The 24,598-nt window shown below is 34.5% G+C and overlaps 4 protein-coding genes across 8 annotated transcripts; 3 read left to right on the top strand and 1 right to left on the bottom strand.

Moving 5' to 3' along the window:
* Positions 1–568: 568 nt before the first annotated feature.
* LOC146908726 (1-aminocyclopropane-1-carboxylate oxidase homolog 12-like) lies at positions 569–4,129 on the bottom strand. Its single transcript, XM_085726708.1, has 3 exons — positions 3,327–4,129; positions 1,904–2,225; positions 569–1,094 (listed from the first exon to the last, which is right to left on the bottom strand). The coding sequence occupies exons 1-3, from the start codon at positions 3,863–3,865 to the stop codon at positions 834–836; spliced, it is 1,122 nt and encodes a 373-aa protein (XP_085582834.1). The 5' UTR covers positions 3,866–4,129; the 3' UTR covers positions 569–833.
* A 2,673-nt stretch (positions 4,130–6,802) lies between these two features.
* On the top strand, positions 6,803–14,648 carry LOC146908725 (F-box/kelch-repeat protein At3g23880-like). Of its 3 annotated transcripts, none has more exons than XR_015020382.1 (3): positions 6,810–8,116; positions 8,675–8,735; positions 14,572–14,648. XR_015020382.1 is itself a non-coding variant. In XM_085729810.1 (3 exons), the coding sequence occupies exon 2, from the start codon at positions 7,092–7,094 to the stop codon at positions 8,112–8,114; it is 1,023 nt and encodes a 340-aa protein (XP_085585936.1). In that variant the 5' UTR covers positions 6,860–6,932; positions 7,037–7,091; the 3' UTR covers positions 8,115–8,116; positions 8,675–8,872. The 3 variants fall into 3 exon arrangements, 2 of the variants coding, with proteins under 2 accessions (XP_085585935.1, XP_085585936.1); XM_085729810.1 differs by lacking the exon at positions 14,572–14,648 and having other exon boundaries at positions 6,860–6,932; positions 7,037–8,116; positions 8,675–8,872; XM_085729809.1 differs by lacking the exon at positions 14,572–14,648 and having other exon boundaries at positions 6,803–8,116; positions 8,675–8,872.
* Positions 13,838–14,913, top strand: LOC146908724 (uncharacterized). The gene is made up of 2 exons (XM_085729292.1): positions 13,838–13,861; positions 14,266–14,913. The coding sequence occupies exons 1-2, from the start codon at positions 13,838–13,840 to the stop codon at positions 14,911–14,913; spliced, it is 672 nt and encodes a 223-aa protein (XP_085585418.1).
* A 3,770-nt stretch (positions 14,914–18,683) lies between these two features.
* LOC146908723 (uncharacterized) lies at positions 18,684–22,227 on the top strand. Of its 3 annotated transcripts, XM_085729806.1 has the most exons (7): positions 18,684–18,818; positions 19,428–19,481; positions 19,680–19,708; positions 20,666–20,737; positions 20,902–20,986; positions 21,354–21,440; positions 21,530–22,227. In XM_085729806.1, the coding sequence occupies exons 1-7, from the start codon at positions 18,711–18,713 to the stop codon at positions 21,971–21,973; spliced, it is 879 nt and encodes a 292-aa protein (XP_085585932.1). In that variant the 5' UTR covers positions 18,684–18,710; the 3' UTR covers positions 21,974–22,227. The 3 variants fall into 3 exon arrangements, with proteins under 3 accessions (XP_085585932.1, XP_085585933.1, XP_085585934.1); XM_085729807.1 differs by lacking the exon at positions 19,428–19,481; XM_085729808.1 differs by lacking the exon at positions 21,354–21,440.
* Positions 22,228–24,598: the final 2,371 nt, after the last annotated feature.

Genomic DNA, 24,598 nt, shown 5'->3' with positions numbered 1-24,598 from the left:
GGGGGGTCCCCTTGCTTAAGCCCTCTATGGATATTTATCTCCTCCGTCGGACTACCATTCAAAAGAATCGACATACTCCCACCAAAAACGCATGTCTTCATCCAAGCCACCCATTTATCATCAAATCCCAATCTCCTCTTAATATACTCTAAAAAGCCCCAATCTACCCAGTCACATGCTTTCTCAAGATATGCTCTCTTGGAAGTCCTTAAGTCCCAACCATAAGCAACGTAGCTCTAAATGCATGAAAATCGTTACACAGAACGCTTGCCTAATTGGGGTATCATACCTTCTCAAAGGGTATATTAACTAGGTTGTAAGCTAACCAAGAGCTAAAGAATAATGTAAGAAAATATTATAGACAGTCACCGCAATATTAGAACCCTAGAATATAACCAACAACATACTTTATTTGTCATTTACAATCAACAAGCTCATCAAATTTGTCTCCACTCCTGTTGAAAATTTGTCATTTACAGAATTACAGTCACCGCAATACTTTATTTTCTCACCATGAAGTTGCTACACAAAAGTTCATTCCTGTTGAAAATTAGTGGTACTCATTATATTACCTCATCATATATGTAACAACATAGTCACATACTTCCTCTAATTTAGAAGTTCATGTTTATAAATTTGTAGTTCATTCCAAATACTTTTTGAAAATGTCATCAAGCATAGATAATTCATTTACTTCAGTCTCAAACTTTATACATATAGAGCACACTTATTGCTTGTTTATATATATATATATATATATATATATATATATATATATATATATATATATATATAAGTATATATATATATATAAGTATATTCACATGTTGAATTCACAACTTGAAGGGCTCCAACAAAAATTTCACATTACGGCCTTCTGTATGAAAATGTGCCAAGAAATCTTTTATGGTAATATCTTTGTAGATTGGTGGGTTTTCTTCTGAAATCAGCTCCTTAATAGGACCATAAATCTTTGATGTTCCTTCAACTGGGTCACGAGAATTCAGAAAGAAGCTTGCTACAGAAATTCTTGGACCTATGTTTTGTGATAAGACTCGGTGTAAAACACTTACAAACTTGTCATTTGAGATAAGCTGCATAGGTATAAAAAAAAAATGACAAAACTGTCACCACAAACTTTCAATGATGAAGAAATCAATGATTTTATTTTTGGAAATGGTATCTAGCCAACAATTGCAGTTCACTATAATCACATTCTAAGTATGCACAAGTTTTTGATACACAATTACATGTGGTGAAATAATGTGTAAAAATGACATGTGATGATGTGATTAGTATATATTGATAGTCTTGCACTCAATTCATTAAGTACGTATATGGATTTTGCAAATTTTGAATTGGCAACCTCTTCAATATTACTTTTTATTTTTATTGCTTTTGCCTTTTTATAAAGTTTTGTTATTATATTTCATAAGAATTGCTAATGGTAAAGTCTTCGCTAACCAGGAAAGTTTAAGCATGTCAAAAATTTCATATGCCGCTTTTGGAAACCTCGAAAACTAAAACCGTTGAAAAGTTGTTTAAAATCTTGCAAATGGACCTATGATTTTAAATTTTTTCGGATGGACCACTACATCACTTTACGGGGATTTAAATTTGCCATGCATTAAAACCGTTAATTGTTTAAAATCTCGCAAAATTGACCTACGATTGTTAATTTTTTTATTTTTTTGTGTGGGCCGGCCCACCCGAAACCAGGAAGGGCTCCGCCACTGGTTGTATTGGCTCAAGCAATGATAAACTTTGTTCTTCAAGAAAAAAACACTTAAATGGGTTACTAGACTACACTAAATAATCATAGAAGTTTCTTTAATATTAAAAAATTTGTGTAGACCTAAATCAAAAGATTGAGTTGCCTTATGTTTAGGGTTAGAATATTTACTTGTAGAAGATCTCCTATGTTTACAACAAGAGCTCCATGTACCGGAGGAACGTTGACCCATTTATCTTCATGAAGAACTTGAAGACCACCAAGTTGGTCTTGTAGAAGTAATGTCATGAAGGTACTATCAGTATGCTCGGTCGAGCCCATAGTTAATTCAGGTTCGGGACATGTTGGATAGAAGTGACCCAAAGTAAAGAGTCCTTCAGCACAACCAAACTCTTGGAGGTAAGAAGGGTTAAGTCCTAGTGCCTCTGACAATAACTCAAAGATTGTGAAACCCATATTCTTTATTTTTTGTGAATATTCAATCACAATATCTCTGCAAGTATGCAATCAATCCATCAATGACTAAAATAATTCAAATGAACATGATTTGTAACTGAAATGTACTTCTGATCATGTTACATGTGTGATTTTTTTTTTTTTTTTTGAGGGAATGTTACATGTGTGATGCAATGTGACAATTGTGAACTCTAGAAAACTTGATTGTACTATATTTAATAGAAAACTTGCAAGGCATCTTCTGTTTATAACATAAGAGTTACATAATAAATCAAGGGTATATATTCGGTCACACAAAATAGAAAAACATCAAGGTAATCCTTCAAAAAAAAATTGGGTCTTAACTGTTTGGTTCCTAACGGAATGGAGCCCTGGTAATTCTAGTTCGGTCAGAAGATAAATAAATATGGTCAAAATTTTTTGTACGAAGGATTCGAACTCAAATTCTCTTAAATGATTTATCCTTAACTTAAGCTCGTTTACCATTCGAGTCCAACGAGTAAGTTCTCTACGTTTTCAAAAATGTAAGGACTGTAGTCCTAAGCTCATTTCTACTGTAGTCGTGCTCACATATCCACAATGGATCTGAACCACGTAAAGTACCATCAATGAAGTTTAGGAACCATGACCCATGCTTATTTGAAAACATGACTAAAAAAATACTTTCTAAATTTTGGGCCTAAAACTAAAAGTAATCATTTATGTATTTTTTTAATAGGCTTAATTAATGATGTGGTCCCTTAAGTTATTTGTTGGCCATAAGTTATTAATGTTACAATTTGGTCCCTTTAAGTCATCTTCCGTCAAACAAACAGATTCCCACCGTCAAAACCGTTAAGTCAATGTTTAAGGTGGATACACATTGCAAGTTGTCACGTCACCATTCACATGTGCCTATTTAACGTTTTGGCAAAAGACTGACGGTAAGGATTTATTTGGCTAACAGATACTAATTTAAGGGACCAAATTGTAACGTTAATAACTTATGGGACCAAAATGTAACAAACAAATAACCTAAGGGACCAAATCATTAATTAAGCCTTTTTAAGGGACCATAAATAAATGCCTTGATAATATACAATTTAAATCTGATAATGATTTAGAGGGTGAGAATCCAAATTAATATTGAGTTTATTACCTGCATATTGGTGGCAATTCATCAGGATTGAATGGATCAGGAGCAATAGCAAAACCAAATGTATCTCTCCAATTAGCACCTTTTCCATTAAACAAGCGTACATTAGAGTAATACGAAACTTTTTTCTTTAAATCCCGTGTATAAAACTCTTTTCTTACATCAGCATCTTGTTCATGAAACCTACATATTCCATCAATCATTTCATCCAAGACAGTAATTGGAATTTCATGATTAATCACTTGAAAAAATCCCCACTCATGACATGCACTTCGAATTTGGTCAATTACCTCTGCACGCCGAGCTAGATTGATGTGTATGTCTTTGAGGTCTACGATGGGAATACTCAACTTGGAGTCACTAGCTGAGCTTTCGGAGATTTCCAACTTCCCCGTATAGAACATGCGTGGAATCTTTGACACCCCAGACTCCACCAAACCTTGGACACCAACTTTTGAATCATCAAAAGCTTTAATTTCAGCTTCTCTATCATAAGTGAAATCATTGGATTCCTCTAATTGGTTTGAGTTTTCTACCTCCATATTGATAGGCAAACAACACCAAAATAAAAGTCTTCCCTGCTCACAAAATGTGGAACTAATGTATAGAGAATTAGAGAGGAGAAAACATTAAAATACGATGGGCAAGAAGACCAATATAAGCGAATGAGGTATAAAAAATTACACGATTAGAGAAATAAGTGTTATATTATTTTGTATGTTCTGCACCAATCAAGGTGACCAAGTAGGCATTTTTTTAAATCATCAAACACACTATAGTGACTATATCACAAGGAATCAAGAAACAACATTAGCAACAATCACACTAGTGTCAAAAATAATCCTAGCAACACCTATTTTAACATACTAACACTTATTATTATTATTATTATTATTATTATTATTATTATTATTATTATTATTATTATTATTATTATTATTATTTTGGTCAAGTAGCCACTGCCTAGTGGTTAACACTCATTATTTTATTAGATAAAATATACATGACTCTCACTATTTTATATGGAGGCCATTTTAAAGTAATTAAACCTACATGCATTTCATCCAATAAAAAAATAATTAGTAAGAGTTTGTTAAAATAAATGTTGATAACATTACTCCAATGGTCAATGTAAATTTGAATCGGCTTGCTTATTTAAAAAAAATAACAATGAACCATAATATATATTAATATAAGACAAGGCAAGAGCATCATTAGATCGGCAAGATTCCAATCCGACAACTTTGAATGTGGAATATAAAATAATGCCATATTCCACGTGGGTACTTCAATACAATTAGGTAAATTCCTACGTAAGTTTGATGGATACCTATACCCTTTAAAAAAATTGTTTGATATTGAAATTTATCTTAAAATAAATTAATATTAATATACAACATAATTGTATATTAATACGGTTGCCTTCTTCACCGACTTCGATGATTTCAATTTCTTATCATGATTTCTAATTTGCAATTCCTTTAATACGGTTGCCTGCTACATAAAATTGATTGCAACAACAAATAAAACTCCTTTTTTTCTTTAAAGAAACAAATAAAACTCCTTGAAATTCTTAAGCTCTTGCAATGTCTTCAACACATGCATCTTCGTAGGAGATTAAATCACTGCATATAGAGAAACAGTACTCGTATTTTATATGGATAATAAACCATCATTCACATCTAGCAATAATAATGAAGAAAAAAAATTATGAAAGTTTTGTGCAGGCAGGAGCCACACAACCTTGTGTGTGGCTCCGCCACGGACTAGACGTTACATATTAGAGACTGAATGCACCGACAACTGGTTATTTTATATATGTACTAATTACCATGAGTTGTATAATTCACAATCTTACAACTAACTCAATCTAAGAACACTCATTGACAACTTTTATCAAATTTGAGTGACTGGTTTCCCTGAAACCAAATAATATGTTAATTTTTACATATTTACTTTTGTCCTTGTGGTATTATATGATTCGATGCAAAATATATTTTTAGATGCTATGTGCAGAATGATACAAGCATTGGCGGATAAGCTCGTGCCACAACTACTTTAGCACATGCTACAAGCATTGTTGTCAAAATCCCGACTTAAATCCTAAAATCCAGGATTTTGCGACTTTCTTCACCTTCAACGACTTAAATCCATAGTAGAATCCCAAAATAAGCAAAATCAATCGATTTTGATTGCGATTTTACGATTTCTTATAAACTAAGTCATTTATGACTATATACCATTTGTAACATATACTTCATCCGTTTCAAAATGAGTGTCGTTTTAGCCAATTGCACACATATTAAGGAATGGAATAAAGTAGTCAAATGCCATAGCAATTTTACCAAATTATCCTAATCAACTATTGGTTTGTTTTTCATTAAAGAAAAAATAATACTTTGGAAGTAGTGTAACATAGTATTAATTGAAGGGTACAATTGAAAAGAAAAAGTTATTATTGCATTGAAAACTGAAAGTGACATTCATTTTGAAACAATTTTTTTTAGCTAAAACAACACTCATTTTGAAACAGAGTGAGTATTTAGTATTTTTTTAGGTAAAATTCATCGATTTTGACTGCGATTTTAAGATTTCTTATATCGATTCTACAAAAGTCCTTGAGTAAAATCTTACGATTTTGATTGCGATTTTACGAGTCCTGATTTTGCTATTCCCTTTCGACTTGAAGTAATGTCCCGATTTTGACAACCTTGGCAGAATTCTTAAAGTAAAGTAGTGTCGATTTGCACCTACAATTAGAGATGTAAATGGATATCCATGGATGCGGATAGTATGATATATGTGTCCGCTCCGTTGGACATATATGAAATATGTGCCCAATCCATATCCTTGCGGATATCCATTTAGAGGGTAATCCACGGATTTTAAGGTATCCGCGTGTTTATACAGATATCCATGGATAACATTTTTAAAATAAAAAATAAAAAATTTGTTAATATTTTTTAGCAGAAATTTAAAAACCAAAGTTCATCTCGTGCGTTTTCTTTTCTTTTTAGCAAAACATAATATTCATACATTACCATAACAACAAAGTTCATTGACTCAACAAAAACATAAATAAAGTTCTTTAATATGACAAAAGTATAAATAAAACTCATCATATTCAACAAAAACAAAGCTTATTTGCTCGACCACTTTCACTATCTTTTAAAGGAATGTAATACAAACTTGAACAGTCGTGTAATAACTAATAACAACTCATGCTACAAAGGTTTTATGCTTAGGAATTTGAAGGGTATTAAGGTTATTTATGTAATTTATTCGGTTTAATAGCGGGTATGGATATCAGCGGGTGCGGATACCATTAAATCCACATCCGTATCCATTAATTAACGGATAGTTAAAATATATTCGTTTATTTTATCCATGGATATCCATTAAGGTATCCGCTCCGTGCCCGTGACAGATTTTATCTACGGATATCCACGAGTACGGATTTTTTTGCCATCCCTACCTACAATACAATAAGCTTTTTGCATAGGGTTTCATCGCAACGCCGCCAGTCACTGCTATCACATGGATATCCAAACAGCCAAGACGCATAGGCCTCCGAAGGCGGTGGTGCTTACGGACGATCTCATCGCAGAGGTACTTTCTTATCTTCCTGTCAAAATTCTTCTTCGATTCAGGTGCGTGAATAAGTATTTGAAAGCCCTGATTTCTGATCCTGTCTTCGTCAAATTACACCTCAGTAGATCAGCATCACGAAAACCCCAATTCACATTAGTCACGCATCTTGCCGATGATATGGTTGATTATGTACTTGATTTGGGTTACAGTGTCATTCCCTACTCCGTGCGTCATTTAATTGAGAACCCTTCGTTCACCCATTCCGTCATTGACGATGAATGTTGTTTTACATGCTTCGACCGTCATACTATAGTTGGGTCCTGCAATGGATTGATCTGTTTGTCAACTCTCTTTGGAGAAGATGGATACGGGTTCCGTTTATGGAACCCAGCCACCAAGACAACTAAAGATTTTCGCTATTTTTATGACTGTGGCAGCAGCTCTCAACGCAATACTAACCTTTTCAAGTTCAACTTTGGTTGTGACATTTCAACTGACACCTATAAAGTGGTGGTGTCCCGTTACAATCCAGAACATCAATCCAGAAGCAATGTCAAAATTCTAAGTTTGCGTGATAATGTTTGGAGAGATATTGAAAGTTTCCCTGTTGTTCCTCTTCATGTGGACAACACTGGAAGTGAAGGTTATGATCGTAGTGAGAATTGTGGTGTGTATTTGAGCGGCACTCTTAATTGGTTGGCTATTCACAATCACTTGCACTATAATATTAAGGATATTACAGTTAAGCAGTTTGTAATTGTTTCACTTGATTTGGGGACTGAGACGTACAATAAATACCTATTGCCTCGTGATTTTGATGAGGTGCCACCTAAAGCTCCAATTGTTGATGTTTTGGGGGGATGCCTTTGTTTTTCTTATTCTACCAAGGAAACAGATTTTGTTATATGGCGGATGATGAAATTTGGAGTCGAAGATTCTTGGAGTCAATTCTTTAAAATTAGTTATCAAGATCTTCAAATAGACGATGGCTACTACATGACAACTTATCAATTGGTGCCGTTGCTTCTTTATGAGGATGGTCATACACTAATAATTATGATAAAATCTGGAAATGATGCAATTCTTTATAACTGGAGAGATAATAAAGTAAGGCAAACAAATATTACCACAGATGAAAAGAATTATATATGCTGGTATTCTGCCATGTACTACACTGAAAGCTTAGTTTCAATTTTATGAAAGTAAGTTCCTCCTCTGTAGTTTACTTGTTTGAATTTTCATTGATTTGTATATGCTGTTTTCATTATAATCGATTGAGTGAATATTCATTCTTGACTGTTCATTATTTGTCATCCAAATGTTTTAAACCAAAGTAATTAGTGTGTTCAATCATGCACAGTTTAGTTTTTGTTCAGTTTGATTCAAGTGTTATTCAACATTAAATTCTGTGTTTATTCAATTTAATTACCACGTCGCTGAAGCTAGATTCCCAATTCTGAAGTTGAGTGTTTTCTTGGATTTCATAGTGAGTCATGGGTGTGTTTTACTAACAATTCTGATATGTGTTTATTTTGCGCCTTTGCTCGTTGTGTTAATGGATTTCTTGTAACATTCAACCTATTTTGCAGCATAATCAAATATTCTTAATAAAAAACGATATGAAGAAATCATTTGAATTTTGCTGCACAATGTAATATTTCTTTTCGGGATTTTAAATCATTTCCTGGAAGTTGTCCATAATTCTATTCAAAATATTTATTGAGATATTATAATATTGAAATGTGGCTATATATGTGCAGAATGATATACAAGCTTTAGTGGACAAGCTCGTGACATTGCTACTTCAGTAGATGGTACAAGGTATAATGAATGGAATGTTTTGATTTTAGGAAGAAGAGAGAAAATAAATAGTGAGCATTTGGTTTCTATGAAGGTTGTGTTAAGACTGACCATGTAACATTACTCTTTTGCAAGTAACTTCTTTTTTGTGGTCTCAACACATTTGAAACTATTTCAACGGAAAGCCTTTGATTTATCTTAGTTGTTGTTACTTTTGTGACTAAGTCTTTGTCTATTGTTGATGTGTATTGTTATGTTAATCGGGATTTTTTATGAAAATCTGAAAGAATGTTACATGTGATTTTTGATATTGTTTATCGGGATCATAAAAAACCGTGTTTGGTTTGGATATGTTCAAGCCAATTTTTTACTCACCTGCACGGTTCGCTTTGGCTTTTGATTTTGTTTAGCCACCCGAACAGTAGACTTACTTAATTACGGGTATTAAATTAGTAACTAGGGTCAAATAGTCAGCCTAACCCAAACACTCAACCCCATTTTTCTTTTTCTTTTTCCAATTAACTTTATAGGTACAATGTAATCGTTTTGAATTCATTTAAAAAAAAAAAAAACTAAATCGTATCTTGACTGTCTCTCCAATTCTACCACCTCTCCTCCATCATCTCTCTCCCCGTCTTTTGAAACACCAGCAAAGAGACATGATTTTGCCTTAGCCTTCTTAGTTTTTTTCTCCTTGTGAAGTCTCATTTGGGCCATGGTAGGATTATTCGGCGGCGGAGGAACCTCATAATCCTCTTCCACGGCTTCCCAAAGATCCAAAGCCTCCAAATAAGACTCCATTTTAACTGCCCAAAGATCATAGTTGTCTCCATCGAAAATAGGAGGAGCAATTTGTGAGAAGTTTGTTTCACCTTCCATGTTTACCAAGGTCCCGTAAGAAGATAGCTCTATGATACCAATTTGTAGGTTTATGGTAGAAAAAATATAGAATAGAAGCAAGAAATACGTTGAAAGGTAACACTGAGATGGAATAGGGAAATTCAGTTTTTTTTTATTTGACTACTGCAATACACTTAATAGTCTGAGAAAATCAAAACAGAACACTACCACATCACCATGAAATTAGGATATGGTGGAACAACAACCTACTTGCTCCTAAAGTTTAGGAACCACTTATTGACTAAATGCAACAAAATTGAAATAATAGACAATAAAAAATAAAACAGTCACGTGCAGTCCAAAAGCAAATAATTAACACTCCTCCTTGCTTTAGGATCTGCAAACTCCAATTTTCTGCCTTAAAAACTCAAACTTGCTGACAGGAAGTGGCTTGGTAAACAAATCTGCCAATTGATCCTCTGACTTGCAATAAACCAAAGTGACTTCTCCATTTTGCTGCATTTCTCGTAAGAAGTAAAGCTTGATGTTAAAATGTTTAGTCTTCCCATGACATACCGGATCCTTTGAAATTGCTATTGCTGCCTGGTTGTCGATAAAAACCTCTATCTTATGATTCTGTTGGAGATGTAGATCATGTAAAATTTTCTTTAGCCACAAAACTTGATTTACAGCTGCTGTTGCTGCTATAAATTCAGCTTCTGCAGTGGATTGTGCTACTGTCTCCTGCTTCTTTGTGGACCATAAAAAACACCTGATCCTAGGCTGAAACAATATCCATAAGTACTCTTCATGTCATCAATGGATCCAGCCCAGTCACTATCAGAGAATCCACACAACTTGAACTTTTGACATCTCTCAAATTTGACACCATAATCAACAGTGCCTTTAATATATCTCAATATTCTTCTTGCCGCTTTCAAGTGCATTTCACTAGCACAATGCATAAATCGAGAGAGCATACTTACAGCAAATAGAATGTCTGGCCTCGTTGCAGTAAGATACATTAAACATCCAATAAGGCTTCTGTAATATCCTTCATCAATTTTCTCAGCACCATCTTCCTTGCTCAATTTCTCCTTTTGGTTCATTGGTGTGCTAACTGCTTTGCACTCCTCCATCTGAAATTTTGTCAGTATTTCCCTTGCATATTTTTTTTGACAGATAAACACATCAGTCTCATTTTGTTTAATCTCAATTCCAAGAAAAAAGGTCATCAAGCCAAGATCTGTCATTTCAAAAACTTGCATCATTTCTTGTTTGAATTCTTCAACAAGTCTTGTATCGTCTCCCGTAACTAAAAGATCGTCAACATAGAGGGAAATTATGAGAATATTATTCCCCTTATGTTTCACATAAAAAGTGGACTCGGATAAGCTTTTCACAAAGCCTATGCTCAATAGGTGATCATTTATCTTGCTGTACCAAGCCCTTTGTGCTTGTTTTAAGCCATAAAGGGCTTTTTTGAGTAGATAGACTTTATCTTCTTCACCTTGCACCACAAATCCCTCTGGCTGCTCCACATATATTTCCTCCTCTAATACTCCATTTAAAAAAGCTGATTTGACATCTAACTGAAATACTTTCCAGCCCTTTTGAGCAGCGACTGCTAATATCAACCTAATTGTATCTAATCTTGACATAGGTGCAAATGTGTCAGAATAATCAACACCAAAAATTTGTGCATACCCTTTAACTACAAGTCTGGCCTTGTATTTATTGATTGAGCAATCTGCATTCAGCTTTGTTCTGAAAACCCATTTGACTCCAATGATTTTTCTATCTCCAGGCTTGTCAACTAGTTCCCATGTTTGGTTTGTTTGAATCATTGACATCTCCTCCTCCATTGCTTTTTTCCATTTTGGATCTTTTAGTGCTTCCTCACAACAAGCAGGTTCACATACTGCTACATTGCATCTTTGATAGATGTCTGACACCAGCCTTGTGCCTCTAATGGGAGGATCATCTTCTAATTCATTCTCACACAACTCTATTGTTTCCTTTCTGAGATGATCATCTTCAATATCATTGACAGATCCAATTGTTCTTTGAGGATTCTTCCAGTCCCATTGTTGATCTTCAATAAAATGCACATCTCTAGAGACAGTCATCTTTCCACTTTGAGGATGATACACTTTGTAGGCTTTTGAAACTGAACTATATCCCACAAAAATGCCCGGAATTGCTTTTTTGTCAAGTTTGTCACGCTTAACTTGTGGAACATGTGCAAAACAAACACAACCAAACACTTTAAGAAAGGTTACTGAAGGCTTATACCCATACCAAGCCTCAAACGAAGTTTTATCTTTCAAAACCTTGGTTGGGAGTCGATTTTGAAGAAAAACTGCCGTGTTAGCCGCTTCTGCCCAAAATGGTTTTGGCAAGTCCTTTTCATGCAACATGCATCTAGCCATCTCCATCACCGATATATTTCTCCTTTCACTAACTCCATTCTGTTGTCGAGTGTATGGAGTTGTGAGTTGATGTACAATTCCAGCATCATCACAAAATAAATTAAATTGTGTTGATGTATACTCCTTCCCATTATCAGATCTTAGAAATTGAATCTTGCAGCCACTTTGAGTTTCCACCATATTCTTGAACTTCACAAATACTCCAGCCACTTCATGCTTGAATTTCAAGAAAAAAATCCAGCACATTCTTGTAAAATCATCTATGAAAAGAATAAAGTATAGACTACCTTGTAATGATGGTGTTCTTTGAGGTCCAGCCACATCGGTGTGAATGAGTTGCAGCTTTTGAGAGGCTCTCCAAATTGTTTTTGGAAATGGTTTTCTGTTTTGTTTACCAAATTGACAAGCATTACAATTTGGCAAATGATCAGAAAGTATCGGTATACCCCTTGTCATATCATTCTTTGAATATGACAATGACCAAGTCGCTTATGCCAAAGTTTGGTGGGACTGACTTCAGTGACTTAAGCATTTTGCTCCTCCTCAACCGGATCAAACGAGAAGCTTTTACCTTTCATGTTAACCCTTAGTATCTCTCGACCAGTGGTGTCAAAGATGATACAAAGTTTATTTTCAAAAGATACTTTAAATCCTTTTTCAATCAATTGTCCTACACTGAGTAGATTTTGGTCAATATCAGGTACATAAAGAACATCTGAGATTGTCTTTATACCTGAACTCGTTGAAATTACGACAGTTCCCTTTCCTTTTGCGGCTATATAGACACTGTTTCCAATTCTGACTTTTGAAATTTGAGTAGGTGTCAAATCTTTGAAAAGAGTTCTATCATATGTCATGTGGTTAGTACAACCACTGTCAATCAGCCAACATTCTGAACTACTTCTGGTTGAAAAGCACGTAGCCACAAACATCTGATCTTCATCTGGTTCTACAACTTGGGCATTGACTTCTTGTTGTTGAAATTTGCTTTTGCAGATGACAGCTTCATGTCCAAGCTGATTGCACTTGCCGCACTTCGCATCCGGTCTTCTCCAACATCTGAACGGTGGGTGACCCATTTTGCTACAGTGCTCACAGGGTGGGTAATTTTTCTTTTTACCTCTGTCTTTGCTTTGGCTGTTTGTCGCACTTCCAACTTCATGATGCTTGGCTTGTAAAGCACCTTCAACCACATGATCTTGTCTCATAAGCCTTCGTTGCTCCTGAGCTTGCAAGGCATGTAACACTCCTGCTAAAGTGATTTTGGACAGATCTTTTGTATTCTCCAAAGCGCTTATTGATGCTTCATATCTCTCTGGTACAGTAACTAGAATTTTTTCCACAATTCTGGAATCGGCGAATCCAGTACCCAATAATCTAACTTTGTTTGCAATTGAAAGCAACTTGTCTGAGTATTCTTTAATCGTCTCAGACTCTTTCATTCTCTGCATCTCGAATTCCCTCATCAAGTTAAGCACTTGCATGCCACGAATCCTCTCATCCCCTTCGTATTCTTCCTTCAAATAGTCCCAGATGGCTTTTGGTGTTTTGAGAGTCATGATTCTGGTAAAGATTAATGCTGAAACACCAGCAAAGAGACATGATTTTGCCTTAGCCTTCTTAGTTTTTCTCTCCTTGTGAAGTCTCATTTGGGCCATGGTAGGATTATTCGGCGGCGGAGGAACCTCATAATCCTCTTCCACGGCTTCCCAAAGATCCAAAGCCTCCAAATAAGACTCCATTTTAACTGCCCAAAGATCATAGTTGTCTCCATCGAAAATAGGAGGAGCAATTTGTGAGAAGTTTGTTTCACCTTCCATGTTTACCAAGGTCCCGTAAGAAGATAGCTCTATGATACCAATTTGTAGGTTTATGGTAGAAAAAATATAGAATAGAAGCAAGAAATACGTTGAAAGGTAACACTGAGATGGAATAGGGAAATTCAGTTTTTTTTTTATTTGACTACTGCAATACACTTAATAGTCTGAGAAAATCAAAACAGAACACTACCACATCACCATGAAATTAGGATATGGTGGAACAACAACCTACTTGCTCCTAAAGTTTAGGAACCACTTATTGACTAAATGCAACAAAATTGAAATAATAGACAATAAAAAATAAAACAGCCACGTGCAGTCCAAAAGCAAATAATTAACAGTTTCACCTTCGGTTGTGATATTTCTACCGGCACTTATAAGATAGTGGCGTCCTATTACAATCTAGATGGACAACATACAAGCCGAATTCTAAGTATAGGTGATAATGTTTGGAGACAGATTCAAAGTTTCCTCGCTGTTCCTCTTCATTTCTACTTAGGTGGAGATGTTGTGCATGAAGCTGTGTATTTGTGTGGCACTCTTAATTGGTTGGCTATTCATATTGAATTTGACGATGATATTAAGATTCTTAGAGTTGAGCAGTTTGCTGTTGTTTCATTCGATTTGGGGACTGAGACATTTGGTCAGTACCGACTGCCTCGTGATTTTGATGAAATGCCATCTATGATGCCAATTGTTAATGTGTTGGGGAGCTTCCTTTGTTGTTCTTATTTTTACAGGGAAACTGATTTTCTTATATGGCAGATGAAGGAATTAGGGGTTAAAGACTCTTGGACTCAATTTCTTAAAATCAATCTACAAAATCTTCCAAGAAATTATGACTACTTTAGTGACGAAGTCTCTAGTGATGACGAGATCAAATATCAATTTGAATTGGTACCGATGCTTCTTTATGAGGATGATGATACACTGGTACTTAGGAGCAGTCAAGGATCAGAAGCAATTCTCTATAATTGGAGAGAAAATAGAGCAGAGCGAACAAAATTGACTACAAGTAGTACTATTATCAATGATAATGGAACAAGTAATTCTATATTGTGGTGCTCGGCCAAGGTTTACGTTGAAAGCTTAGTTTCAATTTTTTGAAAGTAAGTTCCTCTTTTATGGTTTACTTGTTTGAGTTTATGTTCATTTGTATATGTTGTTTTCATTTCCATAGATTGAGTGAATATTCATTTTTATGTTTGCTTAGATTGATGATTTCAATAGATTGAGTGAATATTCATTTCTGTTTTTTTTTTTTTTTTGCATCTGCTCCTATTGGTTTTTACTAGTACATGCATATTAGAGACTGAATGTACCAATAACTGATTGTTTGAAATGTGTGATAGCGACCTTGTGTAGGAATTTAGAAACATGTGATCGCTTTAATTCATAATCTTACGACTAACTTTTATCTAATTTGGATGAATGGTTACAATGAGAACAAGTATGTTAATTTACACGGATTAACTTTTATCCTTATGGTATTATATGATTCAATGCAAAATATCTTTTGAGATACTATAATATAGAAGTGTTGCTATGTGCAGAATGCTACAAGCTTTGGCGGACAAGCTCGCACCATTGCTATGTCAGAGATGCTATATAAATTATGATGAATGGAAAGTTGGTTAAGCTTATTTTACAGTAGAGTTGAGAGTAGAGACAACAGAAGGAGGGGGAGCATTTTGGTGTTGTGTTAAGACTGTTCATGTAACTTTACTCTTCTGCAAGTATCTTCTTTTCTATTTATTCTCAGAATTGAATGATAAATCATGATTAGGAATGCAAAAACATATGTAATGATACAAGAGCAATCCATTTGTTCTATGAATTTAAGAGTGCATCAATGATTGATTTGGTAGACCTCAGTGCTTTAACCTTGATATTAATTATTTTGTTCAATATTTTAGTCCAAAACCGGTTACAGCAAGTTTTGTTTAAAAACTTAATTTTTATATCCATAACCTGTTTTTAAAAATTTTAAAAACCGGCTTTAAAACTGAATTTTTATGCCCTATGTTGGTTCTTTTTTACCAAAACTCAAGGGATTTCATTCATCACAATATTATCAATACAGGGAGGATTGTGATGAAAAAAGATTGATTTTTACAATTAGTAATGATGCGTCCAAACTCATTCAGGGGCTGTTTGAATTAGTTTGCATTGAGTCATTCTTGATCATGATATTGCGAGCACTCCAACCACACAATGATTTTAGCACTTCCGATACTCCTAAAACTTCATTCTTGATCAAGCCAAATCCTCTTCATGCCCGTTCGAAATTAGTCATAATCGCACCCCAAACTATACACCACAACAAACATCTCATTCATTCTGGGATCTTAGCTCTCCAATTTGTCGAAAAAAATCTTCATGTTCATCACAAAGTTTCGATAGTGATGCATGCACAGAAGAATAATAAAACATACTATCACTGCTATCACTACTCATCTTCAAAACAACTCTTTCATCAGTTTTTCAATTTGAGCGGTAGCTTCTAGAGATAGTTAAGGACAATATATTTTCATCAGCTCTCCTTCAAACGACATTATCATTAAAAAAAAATTAGAGTAGTTAAGGACAATATTTTTTCTTTTTACATAAACAAACTCAACTCATTTCATTAATAACAGTAATCGTAATACAATATGACATATAATCATGAACATGAGAACAAGCATAAGATAACAATGCCCTTGCTAACAAGTGAACAAATTTACTTGCCTGTCTAAATGAAAACTTATCTTAAAGTTTTGATGATTCTGAAGGGAAAGCTCTGCAACCATTTAGAATAGCACTTGTTATTATTAGTAATTTGTAATTAGGCTCATTAGGTTAGAATAGTCTATATAAACACATTAGTGGTTGTACATTATTTATTTATGAAATATAATATTCAGTTTTCACATGGCATCAGAGCTTCCGATCTTGGGGGCCTTGCTTCCAGTTATACCCTAGTCGTCGTCTTTGTGGTTACTTTTGCTTTCTTCGTCTTTATTGCAATTTATTGTGAGTTTCCATCTTTAATGCGGTCTCTTTGAGATCCAGAAAAACATTGTTCATCAGAAAACACTATTCATCGTGGGTCACCGTTCAGCACAAGTCATTGTTCACCACGAGAAACTTTTCATTCCAATCACACTTTTCATCGTGATATACTGTTCATCGCATTGGTATTGTTCATCATAAAAAAATATTTTGAATTTGTTGTGTTTCTTTTCAATCTAAGCACATTGGAAGCTTTTTACTGTTGTTCTTTGCCTATTTGTTCTCTTTTGTAAGACATCAGTCAATATGTCAAAAGGAGGATGACTCGTCTGTTTAGTCAAGATGAAATAAAAAATGTGAGATATTTTCTTAAGAAATTGGATAAAAACAACATGTAAGTCTTACTTAGGTACATCTCTTTCTCCATTTCCACTTGGAAACTCTCAATTTTTTGTTGGATTTAATGCTTTATATAAACCATCTAACTAATATTGTATACTAGATTTTGAAGCCACTGACCACATGCATGACACCTTACCCACACACCTCCACTTCTTCTCCTTGTCCTAGCAACAAGAGAATATCAACGGAAGATGGTTGCCTTATAATTGTAGCAGATTAAGGAAATGTCCAAATAAACACAACTATAATCCTACAAAATGTACTTTATATTATCAAATTGTCAACTAGCCTAATTTCCATACAAAAACTCGCAAAAGACCTATCATGTAATGTTGTTTTTTATAACAATGCTTGTGTTTTTATTTAATTCATACTAATGTGTGGGGTCCCTGATCTAATGTTGCAAATATATCAGTTAATTAGTCGATTGTTTGTAACATTCATTGATGATTGTACTCGAGTTAATTGGGTCTATATAAATAAACAAAAGTCTGAAGCTACCTCTTTGTTTCTACATTTCTTCTCAATGGTTAAAACTCGGTTTGGAGTGAGTATTAAGATAGTCATGTATGATAATGTTAAAGATTACTTTGTTCACGAGTTTAATTCTTTTTGTCAAAAGGGGTATTATTCATGAGTCTTCTTGTGTCACAACCCCCTAACAAAATGGGGTTACTGAGAGGGAAAATGGACACTTGTTAGATCAAACTCGAGCCATGTTATTCCAAAATCCTAAGAAATTTTCGGGGGATGCGGTTTTAATTAACTGCATCTTATCTTAAAAATTGTTTACCTTCTATTGTCCTTGACTCCAAAACTCCTACGGAAGTTTTATCGTCATTCTATCCTTACATGCCCACTTCCAATAATCTCACTCCTAGAATATTTGGGTGTACCTCATTTGTCCATATCCATAGTGATGGTAGAAGTAAACCGGTTCTAATCAATGTCCTTACCATTTCCACAGAAGGAGTCAATTATCTGTCTAGAAACATAACTAGGATGACGTGATCTCGACACTCGTTCTAGGAACGATCTGGTGCGAAAGTAGGCTTCCTTCGACGGGTGGGGAAAGAAACATTCAAAATAGATATTTTCTCGGACACTCAAGTCGGTATGTGATGGATGAGTAGAAAATGTGGAAAATTGTGGTTGTAACTACTTCCTTGAAACCTAGTGTGGATTGTCTAAGTCGGTTGGAGATCGATTTGACAGCTAGATCATCCCAGGGCATTTCTTTTGTGCGGTAGGCGCGCATATGACTGCCCTTAAGAGTTCTTAAGGGGGTATAACTAGTTAATGGGTCTGTCGTATTGGGCCGTTATACGGTCTGGAACAGTTTAAAAAGGGTATTTCACTTATTTTATAAATTTTGAAGGGTTGAAAGGGTACGTAAAAGAAATGTTTTTTATTTGTTAAAATAAGGGTATTTCAGGAAAATTGAAATGCTCTAATTGTATTCATGTATATAATCAGGGGCTCAAGCAAATGGTTCAATCACAACAGGAATGCCTCGGCAAGAAGTAAAATCAGACATGCAACCGCTTGAGAATGATGCAGCTGCTGCACAACAGGCAGCTTCTTCTGCACAATCAAAGTATACAAGGTTCTGGAAGGTATGCATGTTCACTTCCTTCTTAAACCCTAATTCAACTTTATCTCTCACTCTTATTTTACACAATTCTCTTGTAAATTGGCCACACACAATTTTTCATCACCAATTCATTTTGTTTGACACTAATAGGTAATTCTGTATAATAAGAATAATCAAGCAGTATTTATCTTGTAAGCATCATCACTGCTACTTTTATCTTATAACCAAGCCGTATTCTTTTGGCAAAAATGTGGACTAGTTTTAATGATCGGAATTTCTTATTTTTCAATGTAATTCTGTTTATATTTTTATGGTATGGATATCTTGCTAACTATATCCTTTTCAATATAAAGATATATATAGGGAGCGGTTCCGGTGAAAACACTTTGTTACTGCGAAAGACAATAACATTAAATCATAGCCAATAAATTGTGTTTAACAAAGGTTATTAGTCTTGATTACTGTGAAAGACAATAACATTAAATCATAGACAATATATACATGCTGTGCTGTATATTTTCATTTGTAATTGTCAAAGAATGAACCGGTGCGGTGGTGGTAGCAATTTATTGGATTTATTTAGCATGCTTGTGCACCAGTTCTATATGTTCAATGATAGAAAGTCATGCAGGGAAGCTTAACAGAACTAAGGCAAGGACAGCGAGTATTAATCACCAAACTCGAAGTATGTTCCTAACTGCAAGAAAAATACATATCTACTACTTATTCCAATCTATTTAAATTATTCTTTTTCAGTTTTTCAGCCAACTATCATTTTCCTATGTACATTGGAGTTTTATTCTTAACAATTGTAATTGATGTAATTGTGAAAACTGTCAAGTTCTTTGACGTGTAATCCTAATGTATAATTTTTCGGTGGCAGTGTTCCAGGAGTTCTTCTGCCTCTAAGACGTAAGTTGTATTATCTCTTTTCAAAAGACTAGATCATATCGTAGTTGAAGTTGATAATACTATTCCTGCAAAATTGTTATTTTTAGTACCATTTGGTGTTGGGTTGATTTTGGTTTTTAAACTTTAGAGCAAAGAATTTATGATGTGGTATTCTTATAGATAAGTAAAGTAGTATTTCCTTAAAATGGTTTGTTTGGACAGTTTTCTTAGTTCCGATTAACTTTTATTGATAATTAATTTATGCTCAGATATTCCTTTATATATAAAAAAATAATATTATATTCAGTGTTGTTTAATTGAAGCTATAGCTTAGCGGAGTTTGAAAAAACTGCTATTGTTCCGCGATATGCTATTTAGTACAAAATATAGCTTAGCACTATTGCGTGGCGTAATTTTAAGAATCTGTTATTTTCCGCTACCCACGATTGAAGCTTCAATGAAGAAAAAATTGGCAGAGCAATCTCAGCAATTTATAACCGACAGTCCATTTGATTAAACTTAAGTCTGAAATAGTGAATTTCCTATTGTGCAAAAATGATTAGTTGTTCAAGAGATTCTAATTGTAGTACAACATATTTTTGTCTGGTTAGAAAATAAAACAGGTTTTTTTTCCGAGATAAAAATATTAACTTACCTGTGAATGGAAGTAATAGTAATTCATTCGTTTGTCATTTCTTGCAATTCTATCTATTTGAAAAATCAATTCAGCTGGAAAAGAAAAATAAAATCCTCGAACTGATTGCCATGGCGTTATAGTATGGTGGATTTTGTGTCAGTTTCAATTGTATGTAATACCTACTAGTATTATACGCTTCGTGTTTCAGTCATAGGCTGCAATGGCATGTTTATACGGCGGATAGTTATAAGCTGACTGTCCTATCTGATTTTGACTTCCCTATCTGACCAAATCATATACGCAAGTAAGTCCTAATATATGTGATACTAATTTTATTTCAGACTTGCCGCAAACTGGCCTTCTGATATGCAAATAGTTCGGCTTATATCTCAGGAGCGCATGACTATACACAAGTAAGTCCTCAATTTTGTTTTTTTTATTACATGAGGAGAAGTCTCTTATAAATAAGTAAGTCCTTAATTCAATTTGTAATATATTAATATATATTGATGTCTTTAGGTGTATTTTGTTCCTAGATTTTTTTTGTAGATGTGCTAATTTTGTATGTTGTGACTAGGCAACATGTAAGAAAGGAAGATCTCCTAGTTTTTCGGGCAGTGAACCCAAGTCGATCTCATAGTCACCTGAAGGAAAAGAAACTGGTAGGTTATTTCCGAGTTTCTAATTTAAACCCAATTGTTTTACATTCCGGGTTGTTTTCTTAGTTAGAATGTCAACGTTTTCTTCCCTGATATTCTTCCCCTAAATAATGAAATTGAGGTGTGATACTGCGGGCATCTCAACTCAAGAACTCAATTCCTTTTGGTTCTGAATCATTAATAAAACTCGTGACTCTGCTAGAATTAATTTTTTTTAATGGCAAATGTTACAATATTAATTTCATGACCGGTAGAATATTATTAATTCCATGATACTCAGAAATAACACCGTAGAGTTACCCTCTTTGGTGCCAAGTGTTACTTGTCTACACAGTATTGCTGTGGTAATAAATATATTATTTAATTTTAGGGTGCAGTTATTCAATTGCCATCACAGACATTGCTACTATTTGTTTCTGAAAAACCCAACCAGTTGATTGGGATGCTTTTACCTCAGGTAACATATAGCCGTTGATTTTTCCTCCGATGGGTTACACCTTTGTTTATTTACCTATCACATTTAAGTCACAATCATCACAAATGCAGTTGCCGCTTTCACAACGGAGACTGCAGCTTCAACAACTTCCTCAGCAGCAGCAAGAAATGCAACAACAACACCAGCAGAGTCTTCCAGAAATGCAGCAGCAGCTTTCACAACTGCGACTGCAGCGTCAACAACTTCCTCAGCAGCAGCAAGAAATTCAACAACAACATCAACAGAATCTTCCACAATTGCAGCAGAAGCTTTCACAATTGCGACTGCAACATCCACAACTTCCTCAGCAGCAGCAAGAAATGACACAACAACATCAACAGAATCTTCCACAATTGCTGCATCAGTTTTCACAACTGCAACTGCATCAGCAGATGGTTGGTGTCGGAATGGGTCGAACCTGTGTTCAAGGTCCTGGACACTCACAAATGGTTTCCCGGAGACAGGTTTCATCACAAGGAGCTACAAACATTGATGGAAGGAATTTCATGAGTTAGCTCATTTTCTATTTGTTTCCCAGGATTGACAAAGTCACAAAACACATGTACTTAGCTTATTTTCTCATTTTCTTGCATATCAGTTTCAACATTAAACTTATATTTGTATGTTACTAGCATGCAATCGCAAGTACTTAGCTCATATAATTTATGGCAGCCAGTGATAGGTTTGGGTTATATGATAAATATATATGGTCTTACCATTTCATTAGTCGTTGAGAATGCGATGAATACATTGATGTATGTTGGATTCAGAGTCTAGAGTATGTTAAACAAGCAATACAAGAGTAGTGCTAGTTGCATAATCCAAGGCACAAATGTTTGATTCTGTTCGGTCAACGGGTTGGACAATGTAATGGCTATCAGTGTTGCCTAATGGATGTAGTTTTTGACACCATAAAACTCAAAACAAAGCACTACAAGAAAATATAAGATATGCTAGGATACCCTGTGCTAGAGAATGTAATGGTAGCAAATATCAAAATAATTAGCTACCCTTTGACTGAAAGTAGTTTTATTTGGATTTTTTATATTTAAATAATTTTATATCAAAATCTTTTTTGTTAGAAAAACAAAATAACACATTCTCGCAGAACAAACAGTGCACCATATCGCGATACAAACATATTCTCTCACCGTCGCCGATCTCCACCGTAGCGCCAATCTTCATCGTAACACCACCGTAGCGCCGATCTCCACCACATCTCCAATCTACTCTGTTCTCGTCGATCTACACCGTCGTGGCCGAGAATCTCAGAATTCACGCAAATCCTATGAGTTTATCGATCTGTGTTTTCCTTTCATTTCCAATTCACGCAAATTGATCTCTCTCTCCTATACAATCAATTTTCGGATCTGTGATTATTCGGTAAGAACCCTAATTTTATACTTTAACCTCAATTTCATCTTCTACGTGACTTTCTTCGAATGCTTCACCTATAACCTAACTTGTAGTCAAATTGATTTCAATTACATTCAATATATTTGAATTTCAATGAAAGTATGTTGGTGTAAGTGAAATATTCACTGAAATCTATGAATTATAACTTTTGTTTTTAGTTCGATTCATTCCTCTGCAACCTAGAAACTTGTATTGGTGTTATTCAATGTTGAAATTCTATTGTAGCATGTGTGAGTTGTTGTTGTTCTGCTTCAAACTTGTTATGGTCTGTTTTGATAAACAACTTCTTTGGAGCTTGTAGCACAAGTACTTTTCATGATAAGCACTTATGTATAAGGTTACATAAGCTAGTTCTACAGCATATGATAAACTAAACTTAAATTGTTTTTGTATATGCTATGAGATATTTTCAGAAGTTATCTTAGATAACATACTAAAATAAGCTGAAAAAAACTTATGAGAAAATGTCATAAGCTATTTTCAAAAGCTCTCCCAAACAGTCACGTAAAACTTATGTTAGTAGATAAGCTCAAATAAACTAATCCAAATCGGCCCTTAGTTATTGAACAAAAATGTAAGAAGTATAAACTAGTGGAGCCAAACTTCTCTGCTTGGTCATATAGGTTGTAGTGATGGTAGTTGCAAAGTAACAAATTAAGAAGGGTTTCCTGACAGAACTCATCATGGAGCAGACACTGTGGCAATCCGGTGCATTGCAAAGAGGTTGCTCTTAACTTCAGCGAGATCAACAGTTCTTCAGCCAAGCAACACTAGCCGAGGGACAAGCTTTGGCCCCATTTGGTAAATCATATCTATTGGCATTTCTTAATAATTTTGCAACGGGAAAAATGAATGCTTGTTTCTACCTTTTGACATTGGTGGGTATTTATATGACATTTTGGTTGTTGTGGGGTAGCAGTTCGGTTCTTTTATCATGCAGCAATAAGTGAACTCTTATTTTCTTTTTTTGTGGGTGAATTGTTCAATTAATGACACATGAATTACATTTCTTTCATGTATGTACAGTTGAATTTGTTGCATCACATCTATATATCTGAGTTCTGATATGGTTGATTGGTTCTCATAAGCCAATTAATGAGTTTAATCATACAAGAAAAAAATAATAGTTTGGAGTTGTTTGAAACTCTGCATATTTGATAAGTGTCATAAAAGTGTTAAATTCATGTTATATTTTAAGCACTTTTTGTTGCTTGCTTTGCAAGTAATTGAAGGAAAAGCCGAGAAATAAGCGTTAAATGCCTTATTACGCTTTACTTATCATTACTCTATCCTTTTGTGCAGTAATTAGCCTCAAGACACTGATCAAAGTCCAATTCATCATGAAAAAGTGCAAAATGGTAAAAGCTGTCCAGCAAGCTTGAAGAAATGGCGCTAATAGCGTGTTCTACGCTATTAGCGTGTTCAAAGAAGTGTCAAAGTCCAGAGAGATACGCTATTGGCGTATCTGGAGCTTAAAGAAATTTCGCTATTAGCGATTTTGGCGCTATTAGCGTAAGTTAGGCGGTTTGCTCAATTCAAGTGGCCCACTTGCTATTCTTGGAAGATATTATGTTAGATATTATTTAGATATTTTGGGCTTGATATATTATATATTATTAGAATTTCATTAGAGAGATATATAGTTCATATTAGTCTTAGTAACTTAGTTAGTTTTTCATAGCTTTTCTCTTAGTTTTCATTGTAATATCTTAGAGAGAAAATAG

The sequence above is a fragment of the Medicago sativa genome, chromosome 7 (assembly GCF_051527215.1).
Source record: "Medicago sativa cultivar Bolivia chromosome 7, Bolivia_mono, whole genome shotgun sequence".
NCBI classification, from domain to species: Eukaryota; Viridiplantae; Streptophyta; class Magnoliopsida; order Fabales; family Fabaceae; genus Medicago; species Medicago sativa.
The sequence above is the reverse complement of the archived record's forward strand: the minus strand, read 5'-3'. Positions and strand labels throughout refer to the sequence as shown.